This window comes from Myripristis murdjan, chromosome 12, assembly GCF_902150065.1.
Source record: "Myripristis murdjan chromosome 12, fMyrMur1.1, whole genome shotgun sequence".
NCBI lineage: Eukaryota > Metazoa > Chordata > Actinopteri > Holocentriformes > Holocentridae > Myripristis > Myripristis murdjan.
In genome coordinates, this window is record NC_043991.1 from 466,212 (window position 1) to 486,211 (window position 20,000).

The 20,000-nt window shown below is 46.9% G+C and overlaps 2 protein-coding genes and 1 long non-coding RNA gene across 3 annotated transcripts in view; 1 reads left to right on the forward strand and 2 right to left on the reverse strand.

Annotated features, from left to right (window-relative positions):
* Window positions 1-6,310: 6,310 nt before the first annotated feature.
* On the reverse strand, window positions 6,311-14,026 carry LOC115368568 (uncharacterized). The gene is made up of 7 exons (XM_030064732.1): window positions 13,911-14,026; window positions 13,075-13,194; window positions 12,247-12,582; window positions 11,652-11,768; window positions 9,704-10,312; window positions 8,419-8,535; window positions 6,311-7,781 (listed from the first exon to the last, which is right to left on the reverse strand). The coding sequence occupies exons 1-7, from the start codon at window positions 13,978-13,980 to the stop codon at window positions 7,195-7,197; spliced, it is 1,956 nt and encodes a 651-aa protein (XP_029920592.1). The 5' UTR covers window positions 13,981-14,026; the 3' UTR covers window positions 6,311-7,194.
* On the forward strand, window positions 9,346-16,661 carry LOC115368575 (uncharacterized). Its single transcript, XR_003929048.1, has 3 exons — window positions 9,346-9,359; window positions 16,374-16,485; window positions 16,576-16,661. It is a non-coding gene; the product is annotated as an uncharacterized LOC115368575 (long non-coding RNA).
* A 2,366-nt stretch (window positions 16,662-19,027) lies between these two features.
* Window positions 19,028-20,000, reverse strand: part of mfsd14ba (major facilitator superfamily domain containing 14Ba) — a 12,227-nt gene continuing 11,254 nt past the window's right edge. The window contains exon 12 of the mRNA XM_030064737.1: window positions 19,028-20,000. This exon is cut by the window's right edge and continues 302 nt beyond it. The gene's annotated coding sequence lies outside the window, so the exon portion shown is untranslated.

Below are 20,000 nucleotides of genomic sequence, written 5' to 3' on the forward strand. Positions count from 1 at the left end.
ATTTCTGGGCTGAAGTGTAAATGTGTTGAAACAGAGAGGCAGAACGAGGCAGAGCAGACAGCAGCCTCAGGAAATAACACCTGGTTCAAGAACATTCTGGAGAAAAGTTGATTAATGTTGGAAACAAGTGGGATTACCTCAGATTATCTGATCCCACTGGAGGTTTTTTTTTTTTTTTTTTGCCTCATCACACTACATGACTGTTAGAAAACTCCACTGGACTGGAAACAAGAGAAATTATCTCAGATTATTATTAGAAAAACAAGACTGAAGATGAGACTGAGGGACTTGTTTTTTGTTAAAATGGACTTTTTGCAGTTTATACCTGATAAACCATTTGTTTTAGTCCACTAAGTCTGAAAAAATCTGAATTCACTTTAGTGCACTCGGTAAAAATACCAGAATGTGACAGAAAGCCAGGAAAGGAAAGGCATTCAGAGAGAGAGAGAGAGAGAGAGAGAGAGAGAGAGAGAGAGGGAGAGAGAGGGAGAGAGAGAGAGAGAGAGAGAGAGAGGTTACAGATGAAGTGGAGGAAACCTTGGGCGCTGTGCTAACTCTGCTCTAAAAACAAAACAATTAAAAAAAAACGCGGTGTGTGTTTGAGAGAAACATATTTCACATTCTTGTGCTGTTTGACGGCGGCTTGGCCTCCGTCCCAGAGGAGCTATAGGCTGAGGCCCGGAGCAGCTGATCTGCATCCTCATGCAACCAGGACACACACACACACACACACACACACACCGCTGCCTTTATTAACATTATTATTATTGTTGTTGTTGTTATTGTTACTGTTCATATCATTATCATTGCTTGGTGCCTGTGCTGCAGACTCAGAGTGTGTGTTGCTGTGTTCTTACTGTACATGTGTGTGTTGTGTGTCCATGTTGTTTACATCGCCCTGCCCTGGGACTGCACATGGAAATTATGTATTTTTCATTTAGCTGCTAAATCTGGTACAAAACATCTTTGTTCTTTGGGTTGAATGTATTTTGAACATGGTCTCTAATTAAATCAGCTTGAAACGGGGCTCTGCACCTTAACCAAATTAAAGTGGCGCAGCATAAAGAGACAAAAAAAGAAGAAGAAGAAGAAGAAGAAGCCACAGAGCGCCTCGTCACGCGGCCCACGACCGTTTTCCACGTCTTCTCTTGGCTCATTTCCAGCCCAAATGTCCCGGGTGAAGCATCACAGGGTGACTTTTACTAAAATCCTCCTGCGTTTCCATGGCAACACACCAAACAGCAGCACTGGTTTTACTTGTCATTTTTTACAGAAGTGAAGCATCAGGATGTTTAACCTGTTTTTATCCGCTTGTTGATTGAACTAAGAGCGTCTGTACATCCTGGGTTTTTTTCAGACACGCCCACAACAGGATAAAAAAAAGAGTGAGCGAGACAGAGAATCAGGTAAGAGAGAGAGAGAGAGAGCTGCATGGTCGAGCGAGGTAGACAGTGAACTGCAGTGAGGGACTGCTGTAATAAAGTATTTCTGATTAATTACAGAGAGAGGGAGATAGAGATGGTCGAGCGAGGTACACAGTGAATGGAGAGAGAGAGAGCAGAAGTAAAAACAAAGACTTTGGTTTTGACTCAGAGCAGCGACTCGAGCTTCTTCATGGATCAGACAGAAGAACGCACAGACAGCTGCACACACACACACACACACACACACACACACACACACACACACACACACACACACACACACACACACACACACACTCAGACCGGCTCGTTTCTCTCTGATACGCTCAGATATTTCAGATTAATACAGTCTCTTATTTGAGCTCTGATAACTCGTGATGGACATCTGATTATTTCTCACGTTTGATCAAATCGACTAATGATCGATTAATGACAGCTAGAATAACTGATAGATAATGCAGCGCAAACTGCAGCATTAACACTTTTAATATAGTTTTTACCACAGCAGGTAAAACTCTGACACGATGAGGACACTCACTGCTGAACATCACACTGTGCCACAGTAATATTATAGGAATATTATAGGAATATTATAGGAATATTATAGGGATATTATTGAAATATTATAGGGATACTCCGGGAGCAGCGAGGTGACCTACCCGGGAGATGATGAGCGGCTCGCCGTGCTCCAGGCCCCCTTGCAGGGTGAAGCCCCACGGCGCTCCGCCCTGCAGCCGGGCCTCCAGCAGCACCCAGCCGGCCGCCCGGAGCCCCGCCCGGCCGCCGCAGCTCTCCATGCCGGCCACAGAGCGCTCACTCCGGGGCTCCGCGGCTCAGTCCATCGGCGGAGCGGAGCGGAGGGGGAAGCCGGGAGCGCAGGTGAAGCTCTCTCTCAGTTCGGGGATCAGCTGGGCGAGGCCGCGCCGGCCTGACAGCTGAGAGCGTTTCCTTCATTCATTTATTTCCTTGCTGGGAAAACACACAAAAAAGAGCAGAAAAAACGTGTCGGAGCGTTAAGCCTCATTTCCTGCAAAGTGCATTCCTCCTCCTCCTCCTCCTCCTCCTCCTCCTCCTCCCGGCCCGCAGAAACACGACCGGAAGTCAAGAAACTGCTGGGAACAATTGGAAAAACTTTACGGCGAATTGAAAGTGAGAAAACATGAAGGCCGGAGGTCCAAACTGCAAACTAACAACCCGACGGCTGCTCAGCCTCTCCCTCCCTCCCTCCCTCCCTCTCTCTCTCTCTCTCTCTCTCTCTCTCTCTCTCTCTCTCTCTCTCTCTCTCTCTCTCTCTCTCTCTCTTTTCTCCTCGCTCACTGAGTCGGAGCAAATCCCATTGTGATGCTAAACTGATTTCGGAAGAGAGAAAGAGAGAGAGAGTGACTGTGAGAGAAAGTGTGTGTGTGTGTGTGTGTGTGTGTGTGTGTGTGTGTGTGTGTGTGTGGGTGGGTGGGTGGGTGGGTGGTGGTGGTGGGGGGGGGGGGTAGTTGGGGTGTCAAATGAGAAATTAGTTTTTGCTCTTGATGAACTTTATCCTGATTTCTTCCTATAATCTCCTCTGGATTTGATCAGACTATTAGATTAGATTAGATTACATCACAGATTACAGCCAGTTAGTTACACTGGATTACGTTGGATTTGATAAAACCTGCAAGATTAGCCCAGATTGGATCAGACTAGATGAGATTAAATCAGATTATATTAGACTGGATCAGATTAGATCATATGAAAGACTGTTTGACGGGACGTCCCGCACAGTGAAAGAGCCCCTTCCTGTTGTTCCCCGTGTCCCGACCGGGACACGTCCCGTTCCTCCAGATTTATTAAACATAAAAACACAGAGACCTCGCCCCCTACTGGACATTTAATTTAATTTGATTTAATTTAATCTGCTCAGCAACTTTAACTGACACTTTTACATCTTTTTGTTTTTTTGTCCTGTATTGTTACTTTATTCTGAAAAGGGCTTTAGAGCAATAATTTGAAAGGTACCATATAAAGTTGTAGAGATTTTTATCATTGTTATTATCATTATCATTGATTGATCAATTGATTGATGTGATTGATTTTATTTTACTAATTAAAAATATGGTACACAAATGTGCTTTCAGAACAATAAAATTAGTCGGGATATTGCAATAAAGTGACATGACTTATTTCCGTTACGGTCCTTGAAATTGATAATCGTCCACCCCCCTCCCCCCACAAAGTTTGATTGACAGGTGTCATGTGGGCTGAACCAGCAGGATGACATCATTGGGCCTCACAGCTGATTGGATGTGACATGTTTCATTTTTACTTTATTTTTTTACTTTTACTATTTTACTTTTTTTACTTTTTACCTTTTTTCCATTCTCCCGTCCATCACCTGATGTGTCTTAATGATGGAAATATATTGATTGATTGATGTTCCCCCTCATTCTGTTATTGGTTTTGCTAATAGTGTTGTCATATATAGACGAGAGTGTTTTATTTTTTAATTTTTTATTTCTTTTATTTTTTATTTGTGTGTGTGTGTGTGTGTTACTGAAACTGGAAATTTCAATAAATCTTGAGTCCTAAAAAAGCCTTACAGCTGTTGAGCAGGACAGCACAGTGGGGTGCAGGCGGCCTGAGGCTTCATCTTCTGCTCCTCATCATTAAAGCTGTAACGTGGCTCCCGCTCACACACACTGTCCCGTCCAGAGGGGTGTGTGTGGTGTTCTTCTCCCCACAGAGCAGCATGGAAACACCCAGAACACATCAGGCCTGGAGAGGAGGAGCGCTGCTGGTCCGGCTGCCGTCTCCGGCCTGCAGAGCCGCGCTCAGGTGAGGCTTCAACAGCCAATCAAACACCCGAGATCTGATCCAGCGTTTCAGCAGGACAAGCAGCTAAAAGTCATGTTACTCTCAACATTTTGTCCTTTATAACACAACATGTACATGCAGCAGACTTTTCTCAAGTAAAACCTCAGTCAGTTATTAGCTGATGTTAATCCCTGTTAATTATGAATCAGTGTTCACATACAGGAGAATCTATTTTCTTTGTGTCTTACAGGAAAGCTGAAAGCTGATGTAAAGGCCTGTGACGGCGTTCAGACGCTTTTCACAACCATTTAGTTCAAAAACGTCAAGAAAACGACGTGAAAATCAGCAAAACAAATCTGTGAAAATTACAAGGAAACGTTCAGAATCAGAAAATTAGCAAGAAAAAAAAAACCCCTAAGAAATCACAGGAAAATTAGAAAAAAGAGAATTATCAAAAATACTTTTGAAAAATTACCATCAACTATGCATTTATACAATTAGTATAACTGTATATTTGAAATAATATAATTAGGAAAAAACTATGAAATGAACACAAAATTTAAAAAAAAAAAAAAAAAAAAAACCTAAGGGGCCCCCAAACATCCCAGGATGGTCCTATCCAGGAGTTTCCCACAGACGGGCCTGAGAGCTGTGTGTGTGTGTGTGTGTGTGTGTGTGTGTGTGTGTGTTTGTTCTCCATGTCACTCAGCAGTCATTTACACACCTTTTTCTGTTTCTTTTTTTCCTGAAACTTAATGACTGAAGTTTTGCGTTGAGGATGGGAGCAGCTGCAGCTGAGCCACACGATCAATAAACTATTTATTGTTTATTGTTTATTTGATCCCCATTACTCTGCTACTCTTCCTGCGGTCCATATTAATAATAATGCATACATAACACATGTACAATAATACATAACACATGTACAATAATACATAACACATGTCCGCTGAGCAGCCGGGGGCCATGAGCCGTCCAGCTGCTCTCGGCTCGTTGCCTGAGTGATGAGATTGGGCAGATTATTTAATCCCCTGCGAGCCGCCCCGGGACGCGGCAGCACGCCCCTCGGTGCGCCGCCTCGTTCCTCGATGACGTCTGTTCTGAGGAAACATTCCTCTGGAGGAGAGACGGGCGGCTTGTTTTCAAACACAGATACTCCTGAATAAAAATTATTTATGATTCTGTTTTTGTTGCGTCTCCATGGAGATGAGGCAGCTGGACCGAGCAGCTGCTTCTCCTGCAGGGGGCGCCGCCGAGCAGCTGGCAGCACAGCACACGTGCTCAGAGAGCGCCACCCAGCGGCCAAACAGCAGGCGTACAGCCACCTCCTCCTCCAGGAGGTTCATCCACTAAAATCTGTCAGATTATTCTCTGATATGACAGATTATATTCTGCTGCTTGGATTTTAAGAGAGATGTCAAGACAACAGAAAGTCAGAGGAAAGAGAGAATTATTGTAAAATTCTCATTTTAAAAACTAGAAACCTGCACAGAAAACTACAAGAGTTATTTCTCTAAAACTGGTGAGTTAATTTCAGGTCTTTTTTTTTTTTTTACTGTCGGGTCATTTTCGTTTTCTTTCTTTCTTTTTGTGGAACCAGACAGCTTCATCATCATCATCGTCATCATCTTCATCCTGGTGCAGCAGTGAACAGAAAAAGTGATTGTACGAATAAATAAAACTTTATTGACAGAGACAAAGTGAGACAGAGGGATGGGTTCAGGACCAAATGGCTGATTTTCTCTTTTCCAGAAGGCAGAAACATGAATATTAATTATAATAACAGAGTAGTTGATCAGTCAGGAGTGGAATTGTTTGTCATTGTGCTGGAAAAACTTTTCCTTTCATTTAAACAAGACGCAAAACATGACAAAATATTGTTTCTGATGTTTTTAGTATTAAATTGTTCAGATGTCAGTCAGACAGGTGAGATTATAACATCAAGTCAAAATAATCACTCAGATTATTTTGGCACCGTGATGATGTCATGTGGCTTCATTTGCAGTAAAAAGTCCATTAACCCTTTGAAAGCCGCACAGTCACTCGACTGGAGGGAGAAAGTGATGAGAAAATCAGAAAAAACCACAAACAACCCAAAACAAAGTTAATGATGCTTTTTATTGGGATATTGGGGTTTTTTGGATTGTAATAATATTTGATGTTTAAGTTTTGGAGGAAGTTTGTTAGATTGAACATGACAGTTTTAATCCTGTTACAGATTACAGAAAGCACAGAGTCCCTTACTAAACGATATAAATATAGTGATTTATAAGGACAGGGACTACGATAATGCACTTGAATAAATTATAAAAATCAAATCAAAATCAGTATTTGAAAGGTAAAAAAAATATCCTATATCCTATTTTATTATTGCAAGCAGAGACTCTTGTCCAAACGTTTCCAGATCCTTGGATTAAAGGGTTATTCCAGATTTTTTGCGGTGCGGTGGTCGGAGCGTCTCCAGTCTGGAGAAACTGGACCGGACGTCCTGCAGCTTTTCGACACTTTGAAAACATCAGCATCAGTTTACGCCTTATTTAGAATATTTTCACCGCTTCACCTCGCCGTCAGACGCTCCTTTGGCACTACACTTCCTCCACCATACAGCCTCTCCACCTGCAGACGTTCTTCTTCTTCTTCTGCTCTGGTTCCTGTCATCATCCCTCTTTTTTATCTTCCTGTATTTTTGGTGTCTCCTCTAAAAGCCGCAGAGACTCTGAGCCGGCAGCGGCTCTGCGGGCGGCGTGATACAGCGAGCGGCACAGCGGCACTCATGCGCAGGAATACAGGAGTTCTGAGGTTGAGAAATAGGACCGCACTTCAAAAAAATCTGAAATGACCCTTAGACATGCAGCCGGACGTCCCGGGAGGTTTCAGGTTTCAGGTCGAGTTCGTTTCCCTCTGACCTGTGATCAGTTTTTTAAAGTCGCCTGCAGGTCAAAGGTCGTAGAGGGTAAAAACGTGAACCGGTCCGTGTCGGAGGCTACGGTTCCTCCGCCGCGCTGTGGATCGTCTCGATGATCTTCATCTTCAGCTTCTTCACTTTGTCGGGCGGCGCCTCGTTCAGGCACTCCTCCACGTACTTGAGGAAGCCGGCGTGCGGAGAAACCACCGCGCTCTGATAGAAGCTCCTCATGAAATCAAACGCCTCCGCGGCGGCCGGCGCCGGGCGGGTCGGCCGTTTGTGTCCAGAAACCCGGGAGGAGCAGGTGGAGGGGGAGGAGGAGGGGGAGGGGGAGGAACGCTGCGAGGCGGGGGGGGTCGGCGAGGGAGGCGATGTGACGTTCAGGTTGGCGGCGTCTTGGTCGGCGTAGGCACGGCGGCGCAGGAGGGGAGGGGAGGCGTGGTCCTCTGGGACGAAGACGCCATCCAGCGGCCCGCTGAATCGCGGCGTCTCCTCGGCGCCGTCGTCCTCGTCGCAGGAGTCGCACAGGAACATCAGCTGGCGGTAGTGCTTCCACTTGGGCAGGTAGAAGTCCTCCGAGCCGCACGTTTTGTTGGAGCTCGCTGCCCGGTGCTCCCGCTGGAAGATGGTGCGCAGGTTCCGGAACTTTGTCTTGATGTCGTCGACTGAAAGACGCAGAACGGAGAACACGTTAGCATGTCTTCTGCAGAAACCCCCCATCTTAAACCTTAAAGGAACATTCCAACATTCTGGTCAAAACCCCCCTTTCCTTCCCCAGACGTCCCCACACTGAGGCCAGATGTTGGACACCATCTCCTCTGGACGTCCAGTGGTTCAGTTCCTATGGGGAGCATTTCCTGTTAGCTTAGCATAAAGACTTGAAGTGTATGGGAGTGGTTAGCGTGGCTCTGTGTATTTGAGCTCCAGCTCCTCTGAGCCTGCAGCTTCAGCGACACGACATGAAGCTGTCTGGCCTTCAAAAACAGCATCAACATCTTCAATAATTTATTTATTTTCATACTTGATTTTTTTCATACTTTTTATATTTTCCAATTTCCATACATCATCATACCATGCTAACACCTGTTTTTGTTTTTTTGCTAATTTGCTAATCACCTTTTATTTTTATCAAGAAATTCACTTGATTTCTTTTGAATGATGGAAAAGGTGATGAATGAATGAATGAGCAAGAAATGACCCAAAATCAGCCATAAAATATTGGAAACTGAAACTGAATTTCTAAAGTTTACAATGAAGAGTCAGATTTCGTGTGTGTCAGCCTGCACACAGAGGGCTGTGTACCTGTGAAAGGTGCGGGCTGGTCCTGGGACAGCAGGCGGCTCAGCGTCTCCATGCTGCTCTGCCTCAGCTGCCGGTTCCTGTAGCTCTCAGACCGGTGGTTCCACAGGCAGCTGTGCTCTGGAACATGAGGAGAACCGCAGGAGAACCACAAGAAGAACATCGACGTTAAGGCTGAATGATGCTTCTGCGTAGGAAGAGTGTACGGAGGTTGTGCGAAGCTTACGGGGGTTGTGCGACCGCCGCAGAGCCTTGCCGCGCGCCTCCCAAAAATTGTAACTACGCGGACCCTCCGCAGCCCCACAAGAGCTGTGATTGGTCCGCCGAAGTTCATCATTTCCGGCATTTCGTTGCAACCGGCATCACATCCTGTTGTTGTGCCGGCCGGCAGCGCCGTTTTTAAAACAACTGTTGTGTCTCGACTCGTCGGTTGTGTTTGAAAACTTTGGAGAATGCTGGATCTCGCGGAAGAACGCCTGGCCGAGGAGGTGCGCAAGTACCCACACCTACACGACTCGTCCTCTCGCCAAGAGCAGCGACCAGAGTCACAGGGTCTACGTTGGTGGGAGGAGAATTGCTCAGTGGGTTTCGCAGAGGTATGAGGTATGCTGCGTAGGAAATGCGTGCTTCGCACAACCCCCGAACGCTCTTCTAACACTGAAGCATAATTCAGCCTTTACTGTCCCGTACACATGCAGCCAAACTCACTTTCCCCAAGACTGATGCCATATTCTACAGAATACAAAATACAAGTCTGTATTTTTGTTTTGTTTTGCTCTTTAGCAGCTGCTACATCATAATGCTGTGTCATGATGTCATGTTTTGTAATAAATAAATCAATAAACAAAGACATAAAATATATTTCATGTGGAACTAGAAGAGAACTGAAACACTTCAGACATGAAGTCGTTTAACTTGACGAGGAGGTTTTCAGAGCTGAACAGGTCTGGGATCTGATCTCAACTCAAATGTTTTTCACATTTAAACAACAGAAATCTGATCCAGAATCTCTGATCTGATGTTTACATTTATCACTGTGATTATTTTAAATCTAGATTTGTCACCATGTCAGTTTTTTTGTGAATATTCAGGTATGTCTGGGGGTTTTCAGGGCTGATTTACTGATAGTCAGACTTTTTCGTGAACTGCTGTCATAATGTTGACTGGCATGACGGCTCATATGAAAAGCAGTCAGACTCCGCCTCTCCGAGACAAAAGCAAGTGGGCGGGGCCACGTTTCTGATGATCTGGCTCCAGTTCTTTGTTTGTGTGGATGGGCTCCACTCACCGGAGTAAAACGATATCAGCTGACGGACTTTGGCCTCAGTCCACTGGCAACCGTCCAGCTGGGCGGGGCCTAATCCAGAGAAGCTCAGGGGGGAGGGGCTTGTGTCGTTGGGCTTCGTTTTGGCGTCTGGCGGCGTCGACCCGGACAGAGAGACGGGGAGGGGGGGAGGGGCGACCTGGCCGGCGACTTTCAGACTCTCTGCAGGCGTCAGGATGTAGAGCTGGAACGGAGCGGCGGCGGCGGGTTTGGCGTCGCTCTGAGCGGAGGTGGGGGAGGGGGGCGTGAAGCTGGGCGGAGTCGACGTGCTGAACTCGACGTCGGATTGGTCGCCGCCAGAGGGGAAGCCGCTCAGCGTGGAGGAGGGCGCTCGCTCTCCACAGTCCACATCCTCCTCCTGCGGCGTCAGCAGCGTCCGCGGGCCGTCGGCGTCCTCGGGGTCGGGGTCGGGGTCGGGGTCGTCGGCGTCGCTCAGGAACAGCAGTTGCTGGTAATGTTTCCACTTGGACACGTAGAGTCTGTGGAAGGCCGACGCCTCGCTGGCCCTCACCGCCTTGTGCTCACGGTTGAAGACGGTGCGAAGGTTCTTGAACTTGCTCTTGATGTCCTCCACTGAGAATCAACAGACTCATGTGAGGATGTCACACAGTGAGAGCACACACACACACACACAGACACACGCACACACACACACACACACACACACACACACACACACACACACACACACATTTAGTTCATGTTGATCATGTGATCAGTTCCTGGACGTGTCGTCTGTGTGGTCGTTCAGTTTAACTCTCAGCTCTGTTCACATGTCAGCACTGTGCTGGGCTCAGGTGGGTGGGTGGAGGCGGGGTTACCTGTGAAGGGGTGGGGTTACCTGTGAAAGGAGTGGGGTTACCTATGAAGAGGGCGGGGTTATCTGTGAAGGGGTGGGGTTACCTGTGAAGGGGTGGGGTTACTTTTGAAGGGGTGGGGTTACCTGTGAAGGAAGTAGGGGTTACCTGTGAAGGGGTGGGGTTACTTTTGAAGGGGTGGGGTTACCTGTGAAGGAAGTAGGGGTTACCTGTGAAAGGAGTGGGGTTACCAATGAAGGGGGCGGGGTTATCTGTGAAGGGAGTGGTGTTACCTGTGAAGGGGTGGGGTTACATGTGAAGGGGCGGGGTTACATGTGGAGGGAGTGGTGTTACCTGTGAAGGGGTGGGGTTATCTGTGAAGGGGGAGGGGTTACCTGTGAAGTGGGTGGGGTTACTTGTGAAGGGGCGGGGTTACGTGTGGAGGGGGAAGGGTTACCTGTGAAGTGGGTGGGGTTACTTGTGAAGGGGTGGGGTTACATGTGAAGAGGCGGGGTCATCTGTGAAGGGGTTGGGTTACGTGTGGAGGGAGTGGGGTTACCTGTGAAGGGGTGGGGTTATATGTGGAGGGAGTGGGGTTACCTGTGAACGGGGTGGGGTTACCTATGAAGGGTTAGGGTTATCTGTGAAGGGAGTGGGGTTACCTGTGAAAGGAGTGGGGTTACCTATGAAGGGGTGGGGTTACATGTGAAGGGGGTGGGGTTACCTGTGAAGGGGTGGGGTTACATGTGGAGGGAGTGGGGTTACCTGTGAAGGGGTGGGGTTATCTGTGAAGGGAGTGGGGTTACCTGTGAAAGGAGTGGGGTTACCTATGAAGGGTTAGGGTTATCTGTGAAGGGAGTGGGGTTACCTGTGAAAGGAGTGGGGTTACCTATGAAGGGGTGGGGTTACATGTGAAGGGGGTGGGGTTACCTGTGAAGGGGTGGGGTTACATGTGGAGGGAGTGGGGTTACCTGTGAAGGGGTGGGGTTACATGTGGAGAGAGTGGGGTTACCTGTGAAGGGGGTGGGGTTACCAATGAAGGGGGCAGGGTCACCTGTGAAGGGGTGGGGCTACCTGTGAAGGGGGTGGGGTTACCTGTGAAGGGGTGGGGTTACCTGTGAAGGAGGCGGGGTGTCGTTCCGACAGCTGGACCCTCAGAGCCTCCAGGGTTCTCAGTCTCAGCTGGCGATTGTTGCGGTTTTCACATTTCTTCTTCCACAAGCAGCTGTGCTCTGTGATAAAACAGGAATAATCCTCCGCATCAACTCACATGCAGCACAGGGAAACATGTTAAAGGGACAGGTCACCAAAAAATACAGGAAAAGAACTCCAGCAGAATCCTTTTGGAAAGTGTAAAGCTTCAAGACTTCATACTTGATCTGGTCTCTTCATGCGAGGGTTCGGCACATCCAGACTGACGGGCTCAAGGCTTTTATTGCATCAGTTTTTTAGCTTGAGCACTGCATATTAAACACTTTTTCTCCATTCACTTCATTATTTGAAATGAAGTATATTATCATGGAAACACATTTGCTGAGTAAAAATGTGATTTGTGCGTAAAAGTTCATCAGTTTAAATAAATATTCATATATGTTATCGTACAACAAACTTATAAAAACCACAAACTCTAACTAAAGAATCCAGAATCATCCAAACCTCCTGCTATCAGGAACCACACCAGCAGGGGGAGCTGTGAGCAGCTTCACGTACCGGCGTAGAAGGAGATCAGCTCCCGCTCCTTCTCCTCTGTCCAGTAACACTTGGCGGAGGCGCCGGAGGAGGAGCAGGAGGACGAGGAGGAGGGGAGGATGGAGATGAGGAGGCCGGGGGAGGGCAGGACAGGCTCCTGCTGCTCCTGCTGGCCCGCCGGCTGGTCCGGAGCCTCCTCCTGGTCGCAGCAGCTCTGCAGGAACATCATCTGCTGGTAGTGTTTCCACGGCGACACGAAGGCGGCGTCCGAGCCTGGCGCCGCGCCAGCCTTCACCAGTTTGTGCTGCCGCTGGAACGTGGTGCGCAGGTTCTTGAACTTGTTCTTGATGTCGTCCACTGGGACAGAGAGACGAGCCACGATGGAACAGGTGTGACATTACAGGTGTGACATTACAGGTGTGACGTTACAGGTGTGACATTACAGGTGTGACATTACAGGTGTGACGTTACAGGTGTGACGTTACAGGTGTGACGTCAGAGGTGTGACGTTACAGGTGATTTTACAGATGTGATGTTACAGGTGTGACATTACAGGTGTGATGTTACAGGTGATTTTACAGATGTGATGTTACAGGTGTGACGTTACAGATGATGTTACAGGTGTGATGTTACAGGTGTGTTATTACAGGTGTGTTATTACAGGTGTGTTGTTACAGGTGTGAAGTTACATGTGTTGTTACAGGTGTGAAGTTACATGTGTTGTTACAGGTGTGTTATTACAGGTGTGTTGTTACAGGTGTGAAGTTACATGTGTTGTTACAGGTGTGTTGTTACAGGTGTGTTGTTACAGGTGTGACGTTACATGTGTTGTTACAGGTGTGTTGTTACCTGTGAAAGGAACAGGTGGAGGGTGCGCTGACAGCAGGATCCTCAGGTGCTCCAGAGTTTTCCACCTCACCTGGCGGTCCTTGTAGCTCTTGGATTTGGGGTTCCAGAGGCAGCTGTGTTCTGGAGACAAGCCGAGCACAGACTGAGACGCCAATATCAGCATTTTGACTTGATATGCCCTGTACACTTTTTACTTTCTTATTTTTCCATTTTGGTGGCATTTCGTTTATCTTTTCCTCTGCATGTGTACCTGTTTTATGTGTACCTGCTGCATGTGTACCTGCTGCATGTGTGCTGCTGCATGTGTACCTGCTGTCCTTCCCTGCAGAAATAAACTCATTTACTCTCTGAATCCAAAATCCTAAATCTGTTTGCAAAAGGCAAAGCAGCCCCTGGATCAGCTGCTGCTGCTGCGCACGCACGCACGCACACACACACACACACACACACACACACACACACACACACACACTCACACAAACACACACACACACACACACTCACACACACACACACACACACACACACACACACACACACACACACACACACACACACACACACAGGTGAGGCTGTCTGCAGGAGTCTCTTCTTCGTCACTAACTTCATGGTCAGCTGTGTGCGCGCGGGTCCGGGCAGGTGAGGCTTCATCCGGGTCAGCAGCGGGACTCGGGCTCGTTGCCGTCACGCAGCAACGGTTGCCATAACTGTTGCCGCATCTGCGCACGCGCCAGTCAAGCAGCAGCTGGGCGGGTCTGAATGTGTGTGTTTGTGTGTGATGTGTGTGTGAGTGCAGTGTGTGAGTGTGTGTGAGTGTGAGTGTGTGTCGGACTTACGGGAGAAAAACGCAATGAGCGCCCTCTCCTTGTCCTCCGTCCAGGCGCCGAGCGCAGCCGCGGCCTCCATGTTGGTTGCTGCTCTCCGTCCCTCTGCTCGGGAACCGCCCACGTGACTCTGGATCCGCGCTCTGATTGGCCGACAGCCGCCGCATTGCCCCGTAGGGGTCGCTGTTGATTGGTCTTCATGTTTCTCAATGAGGAAGCGGGTTGCCGGATGACGTCACACGGAGCAGCGCTCTCACTTCACATCTGTTTGGTTTTATTCATTTTATTTTATTAATTTGCTCTGTTTAGGTTTGCCTTTTGTCTTTTTTAAAATTCAATCTCATTTTATGTTATGTTATGTTATTTTTTTTTATTTTAATTTTATGCTTTATTTTTTAAATTAAATTTAATTTAATTTGGTTTGGTTTCGGTTGAATCCAGTCCTAACCCTCTTGTCTCATAAGTAAATGTGGTTTGCAGACAGGAATTAGTAAAAAAAAACAAAAACAAAAAAAACAAAAACAAAAAAAACCCACTGAAAGCTCAAGACTACAACAATTAAAACAAAATCAAACAAAAATGTTATATATACATGTTGTTATTATATATATTATTGTTATTATATACATGTATACATATATATATAAATGTGTGCGTGTGTGTGTGTGTGTGTGTGTGTATAAAATAATAACAGTAATAGTAAACTGTATTACCTGCTTTATTACATACAGACAAAACTTAGCTCGGCATCAAATAGAAACATTTATGTTCAATATTGCGTATGGTCCCTTACAAACAAACAAACAAACAAACAAACAAACAAACAGCAGCAGAGTACGGTGCAGGCTCCAGAGTGAAACATGACGCAACAAAAATAAATTTATTTAAATAAATAAATCTCTTATTCTGCAGTTTTCCAGAATGTTGAGCCGCGGCTGGAGGGAGAAGACGAGTGTGTCCGACATGTGACAGACAAGATGGGCGGGGCTTGTTCTTTGTTTGTTTGTTTGTTTGTTTGTTTGTTGTTGTGTGGGTCGGCGCTCTGTGGCGTCACAATATATATGACTTTTTTTTTTCTCTGTAAAGGTCAGATCAGGGACGCTGGATCAGATTTCTTGCGTTTAAATGTTTGTTAAAGACGAGACAAAGACCCTGTGGGACCCCTGGGGGCCCCGGACCGCACGTTGAACACCACTGGTCTTGGTCTGTTGTAAACACTGAGCCGACCAGCAGGCAGCGGCCTCTAGAGGAGCAGAGTGTTATCAGCAGCACACATTGACCCGTGTCCTCTGCTGCAGCAGGGCTGTTCAACGTGGGGCCCGGGGCCCCCAGGGGTCCCACAGGGTCCTCAAGGGGCCCTCAGTTTAATTTAATTCATGAGAACCTGTTAGAATTTCTTCTTTCTTCTTTACTAATTTATTAAAATGATATATGTAAAAATCAGATCAGATTTCTGATGTTTAAATGTTCGTTCACGCGCCTGAACAAACACTTCAACCCAAACGCCTGCAGGCCCGCAGACGACCAGCAGAGGGCCCGCAGAGGGCCCACAGAGGGCCAGCAGACGGCCAGCAGAGGGCCCGCAGACGACCAGCAGAGGGCCCGCAGACGACCAGCAGAGGGCCAGCAGAGGGCCAGCAGAGGGCCAGCAGAGGGCCCGCAGAGGGCCAGCAGAGGGCCAGCAGAGGGCCAGCAGAGGGCCCGCAGACGACCAGCAGAGGGCCAGCAGACGGCCAGCAGAGGGCCAGCAGAGGGCCAGCAGAGGGCCAGCAGAGGGCCCGCAGAGGGCCAGCAGAGGGCCCGCAGACGACCAGCAGAGGGCCAGCAGAGGGCCAGCAGAGGGCCCTCTCTGCCCTGTGTGTCCTGTCTCTGTCTGTCCTGCCTGTCCTGTCTCTCTCTCTCTGCCTGTCTCTCTCTCTCTCTGCCTGTCTCTCTCTCTGTCCTGTCAAATAAAGCAGAAATGACAAAAAAAAAACGTTAAAAATCTCATGAAAAGGTTTGAGGTGCAGGATGGAGCCGCTGGAACAAAACAAACAAACCTCATGAAGATTTTTTTGTTTTTTTTATTCTTAGCGACACCAACAGTGAGCTCAGACATCAGGAGTGTATTTACAGAGGGACGTACAGTTCAGTTCATGTCTTCACACAGATCCAGTCCACATACACAATCAGAGGAACAGAGGAGCAGAGCAAACCACTTCCATGTGCATCACATGGTGTGTGTGGTTTTCAAAGTGGGGCACGGGGACCCCAAAGGGTCCAGCATCACTGCTCTGACCTTTAGATATATCATTTTAATCAGTATACATGTACTCTTATTGTAAATTATTAATAATAATGAATTGATCGCTGCTGCTCCTCCCTGTTGACCTCTGGTGACCCCAAGAACCGTCGCTCCGTCCTGGACCAGCAGTCCCAGCAGGGAGGAGCAGCGGCGATGCAGCGGACCTGGAGAACGTCCCCACGGTGAAGCAGCTGGGACGTCCCACCTGTCTGTCAGAGATCTAAACACAGCCCAGCTGACCTCAGTGTGACTGGATGAGCAGAACCAGGACCTGGAGACCGAGAACCCACACAGACGACTCCGGTCAGGGTTCCACAGCCACATCACATCTTTGGGTGAGGAACCTGGACATGTTAGCTAGCTGTTACCTTAAAACACCTTTGGCTCAGGTAGATTAGGGTTGAGGCAGATAAAGCAGTTTGGCTCAGGTTAGTTTAAACTTGTGATCCAGATTATTCACCTGTTTAACCATAAACTCATTTTCATGTCAACATTCCTGAAAACAGATGAAGTGCATCTTCATCATCAGGCCTCATGGCTTCACTAGGCTGCACCCTCAGTTTCTCTACAGGATCACCAACTAATCAAAGTTACCACTGAAGAACCACAGCAGTATTACAGTTAGGACAGTTACTATAAAGTACTGTAGTAAAACTGTGGTTAGTACACAAACAAAAAGTAGGAAGCCATAAGGCCTTTCTCTTCCCGTCTGATCTCCCATTGGTTCCTCTGTGTTTAGCCCCGCCCCCCTGAACCTGACTGATACACCCCCCGACCCTCCCCTGATCAGTCATTTAGCCCCACTGACCGCCACATATTCTACTCAGTTTAGCTCAGTGCTGCCCCCGCTGGACTAAACACTGAACTGCAGGCGGTGTCCGTGGTTACGGGGCGCAGATTTGAATCTCTGTAGGTTTCGGTTCAGGCTCACTGGGACTCAGAGGCAGATAAATAACTAAAATAATAAATTGAAATGTGTTTCCTGCTGGTTGTTTGGGGCTCTGCCTGAAAACATTAAAAGCAAAATGGAAACGTGCATAACTGAATGAATTTAAAGTGAACTGAACCCAACTCTGTCAGAATATCACCTTCATCATCATCACCATCACCATCATTATTAAAGCACCCTTATAAACAACATGTCATTTTCCACACTTTCAACACTGTTGAGCCAGTTTATTACAGTTTATCGATCACTTATTAAAACTCGCTCTCACAGGTTAGAGGCAGAGTCGAGTCATTTTACCCAGCAGCTCCACTTTTTTATACTATAGTTCTTATATAATGTGTATCTTTAGTTATATTCTGTTATGTGAAGCAATGTGTAACTCTGTTTTACACAAATAAATAAAGTTTCTGATTATAATATTGTTTTGTATTGTGATAAAAAAGTAACACAAATGTATGCTGTCCAAAACTAGAGACCTGATGTTTGAGAAAGACCCATTCTGGGACTTAACAAACACAATAAAATGCCCATAATCAATGACAAAATGAGGTGCTCTTGGATCGGAGCGTTTGACCTGATTTAATCCGGCTGGCAGATTTTAGTTTCGGCTGTCTGAAGGAGAGCAGACTGCACAAACCATAAAATCATAAACTTACATTTCCTGACCCCCCCCCCCCCCCCCCCCCCGAAAAAAAAAAACGACACCAAAACATTTTGGACAAACTGCTCAGCTCCTCAGTGCTTATTCCTAAATCATATCTAGTCATCAGTGAATAATAAACTCTCTGTGTCTTCAAGTACACACACACACACACACACACATGTACAGGAATTCGGCCACAGACCCGCACAAACCTGTTTTTAATCTCTTCAGTAACTTCTCAACAGGATTATGAATCTCACTCGGCACATAAATGAACTTTTGATTTTAAAGATGAAAAAGCTGAACATGAGGTTTTTTTCCCCCCTGACAGCAGCGAGCAGCGCGTTCACGAGGTGAGCGCCGTGTGAGAGAATAAACACGCGGCGGGGGCAGATACAGTCAGGCTGATGGGATTTCAGAATAAGAGTTGTGTAAGCTGAGGTAGAGAAACACAACATGACATGAGCAGCAGCAGCAGCAGCAGCAGCAGCAGCAGCAGCAGCAGCAGCAGCAGCAGCAGCATGTGTTGGTCCTGCTGCTGCTCGTACTGTTCAGACAGGACATGAGGCTTTTTCTGATGCAGGTCCAAACATATAATAAATAAATTAATAATAAATAATAATAATAAACGGCCAAAACATAAACATCCTCAATGCTGGCCGAGCGTTTGAAAAGCTTCATTCCAAGATGATTTCTCCAAAATACTGCTGACATGAAGGTGGAAAGATTTAACCCCCCGTCCTGGTTCCTCTCCTTCACGTTCCTCTGCTCTCCTCCCAGAGCGAGCAGTGGGCTTTCAGAGCTGCCACATCACTCCTCCTCCCTTTCCTCCATTCATTCCACTACGATATGAACATGAACTTTCAGAGCCTTCACACTTTCTTCACTCCAGTTTTCCATCAGCCCAATAAAGTCCTCCACATGAGTTTTCCTAAAAGCAGCAGCACTGTTGGCTTTTCAGGACTTTTTCACACTGAAACGCTCCCTCCTCCTCCTCCTCCTCCTCCTCCTCCTCCTCCTCTTCGTTTTGCTTTCCACAGCCGATCATCAGCTGTGTGGTTTCTGAATGTTGAGGACAGCAGAACATTATAACTCCCAGTGTGACTCTGTGAGGTGAAATGTGGAAAATGTGGATGATTGTAGTAAACAGACCAAACCTTCAAACTGATCAGGACGGTGTTAGGAGTGATAACATGATAACATGAGTCACTATCAAAGCTGGGAATCATTTTAAAGTAATAATCAAGTCATAATCATGGTTAGAGCTAGTCTTTTAATAAAGGTTTCTTCATTATTTTCTTCTTTATAATTTCATGATATGCACACCAATTTATTTTTTTCAGCGGTTCCCTCTGGAGCGACAACTTTCAAAACTACAATTTACACGTTCCACCTCGACTCTCAGCTCGCGGCGTCTTAACCTCCACTTCTCTAAAACATCGTGTTAGCATCGTGAGCGTCACTGTAGCTGAGCTTCTGTACAGACTATACATAAAAAATCCCCCCCAAAAAACATTTGCAAAAAAACAACAACAACAACAACAACAACAAAGCCCACAGTGAACGCCCCCGTCTGTAAGAAAGCATCCGTGTGCAGAGGAACGAGGGTCCGTGGTTCTCAGGAGGATAAAAACAGAACATTAAATATTAAATACGGAGTAGAAACGATACGAGCTGAAGGTAAAAACTGATTTCTTCATTTTATGAAAACAATCACTGACAAGGCTGCAGATTAAACAGAAGCTCTGTGGGCGTGTCCCAAGGCTGGCCACGCCCCCTCAATCAAAGTAACACTATTGATCCCTCCCATTATCAATAACAGCACACTGCTGGTCCCTCCTCCTGTCAATCACATGATGGCGTCCAGTCAAATCGCAGCGTCCCATTGGTCCATCCTTTCCCTGTCAGTCAAACAAAACCTTCCAATCAGATGACGGCGTTTCTCTTGACGACTGTGCGACATAAAAAACTGTCCAATGAAATGATGTCATCTGGCTCCCGGCCCTTCATTAAAGAAACACTGCTATTGGTCAGTTGTAAGATGGCACCGCCTTCCTCTCCTTGTCGGTAAATTAAAGTCCCGCCCCCTGGTAAAGCAACAACGGGATTGGTCCTTCTTTTTGTCGATGAAAACAGTCACGCCGTCTCGCCTTGAAAGTCAAATTACGCTGTGAGTCCCGCCCCTTAGCACAGAAAGCATTTGATTGGCCGTCTATCGATCACAAG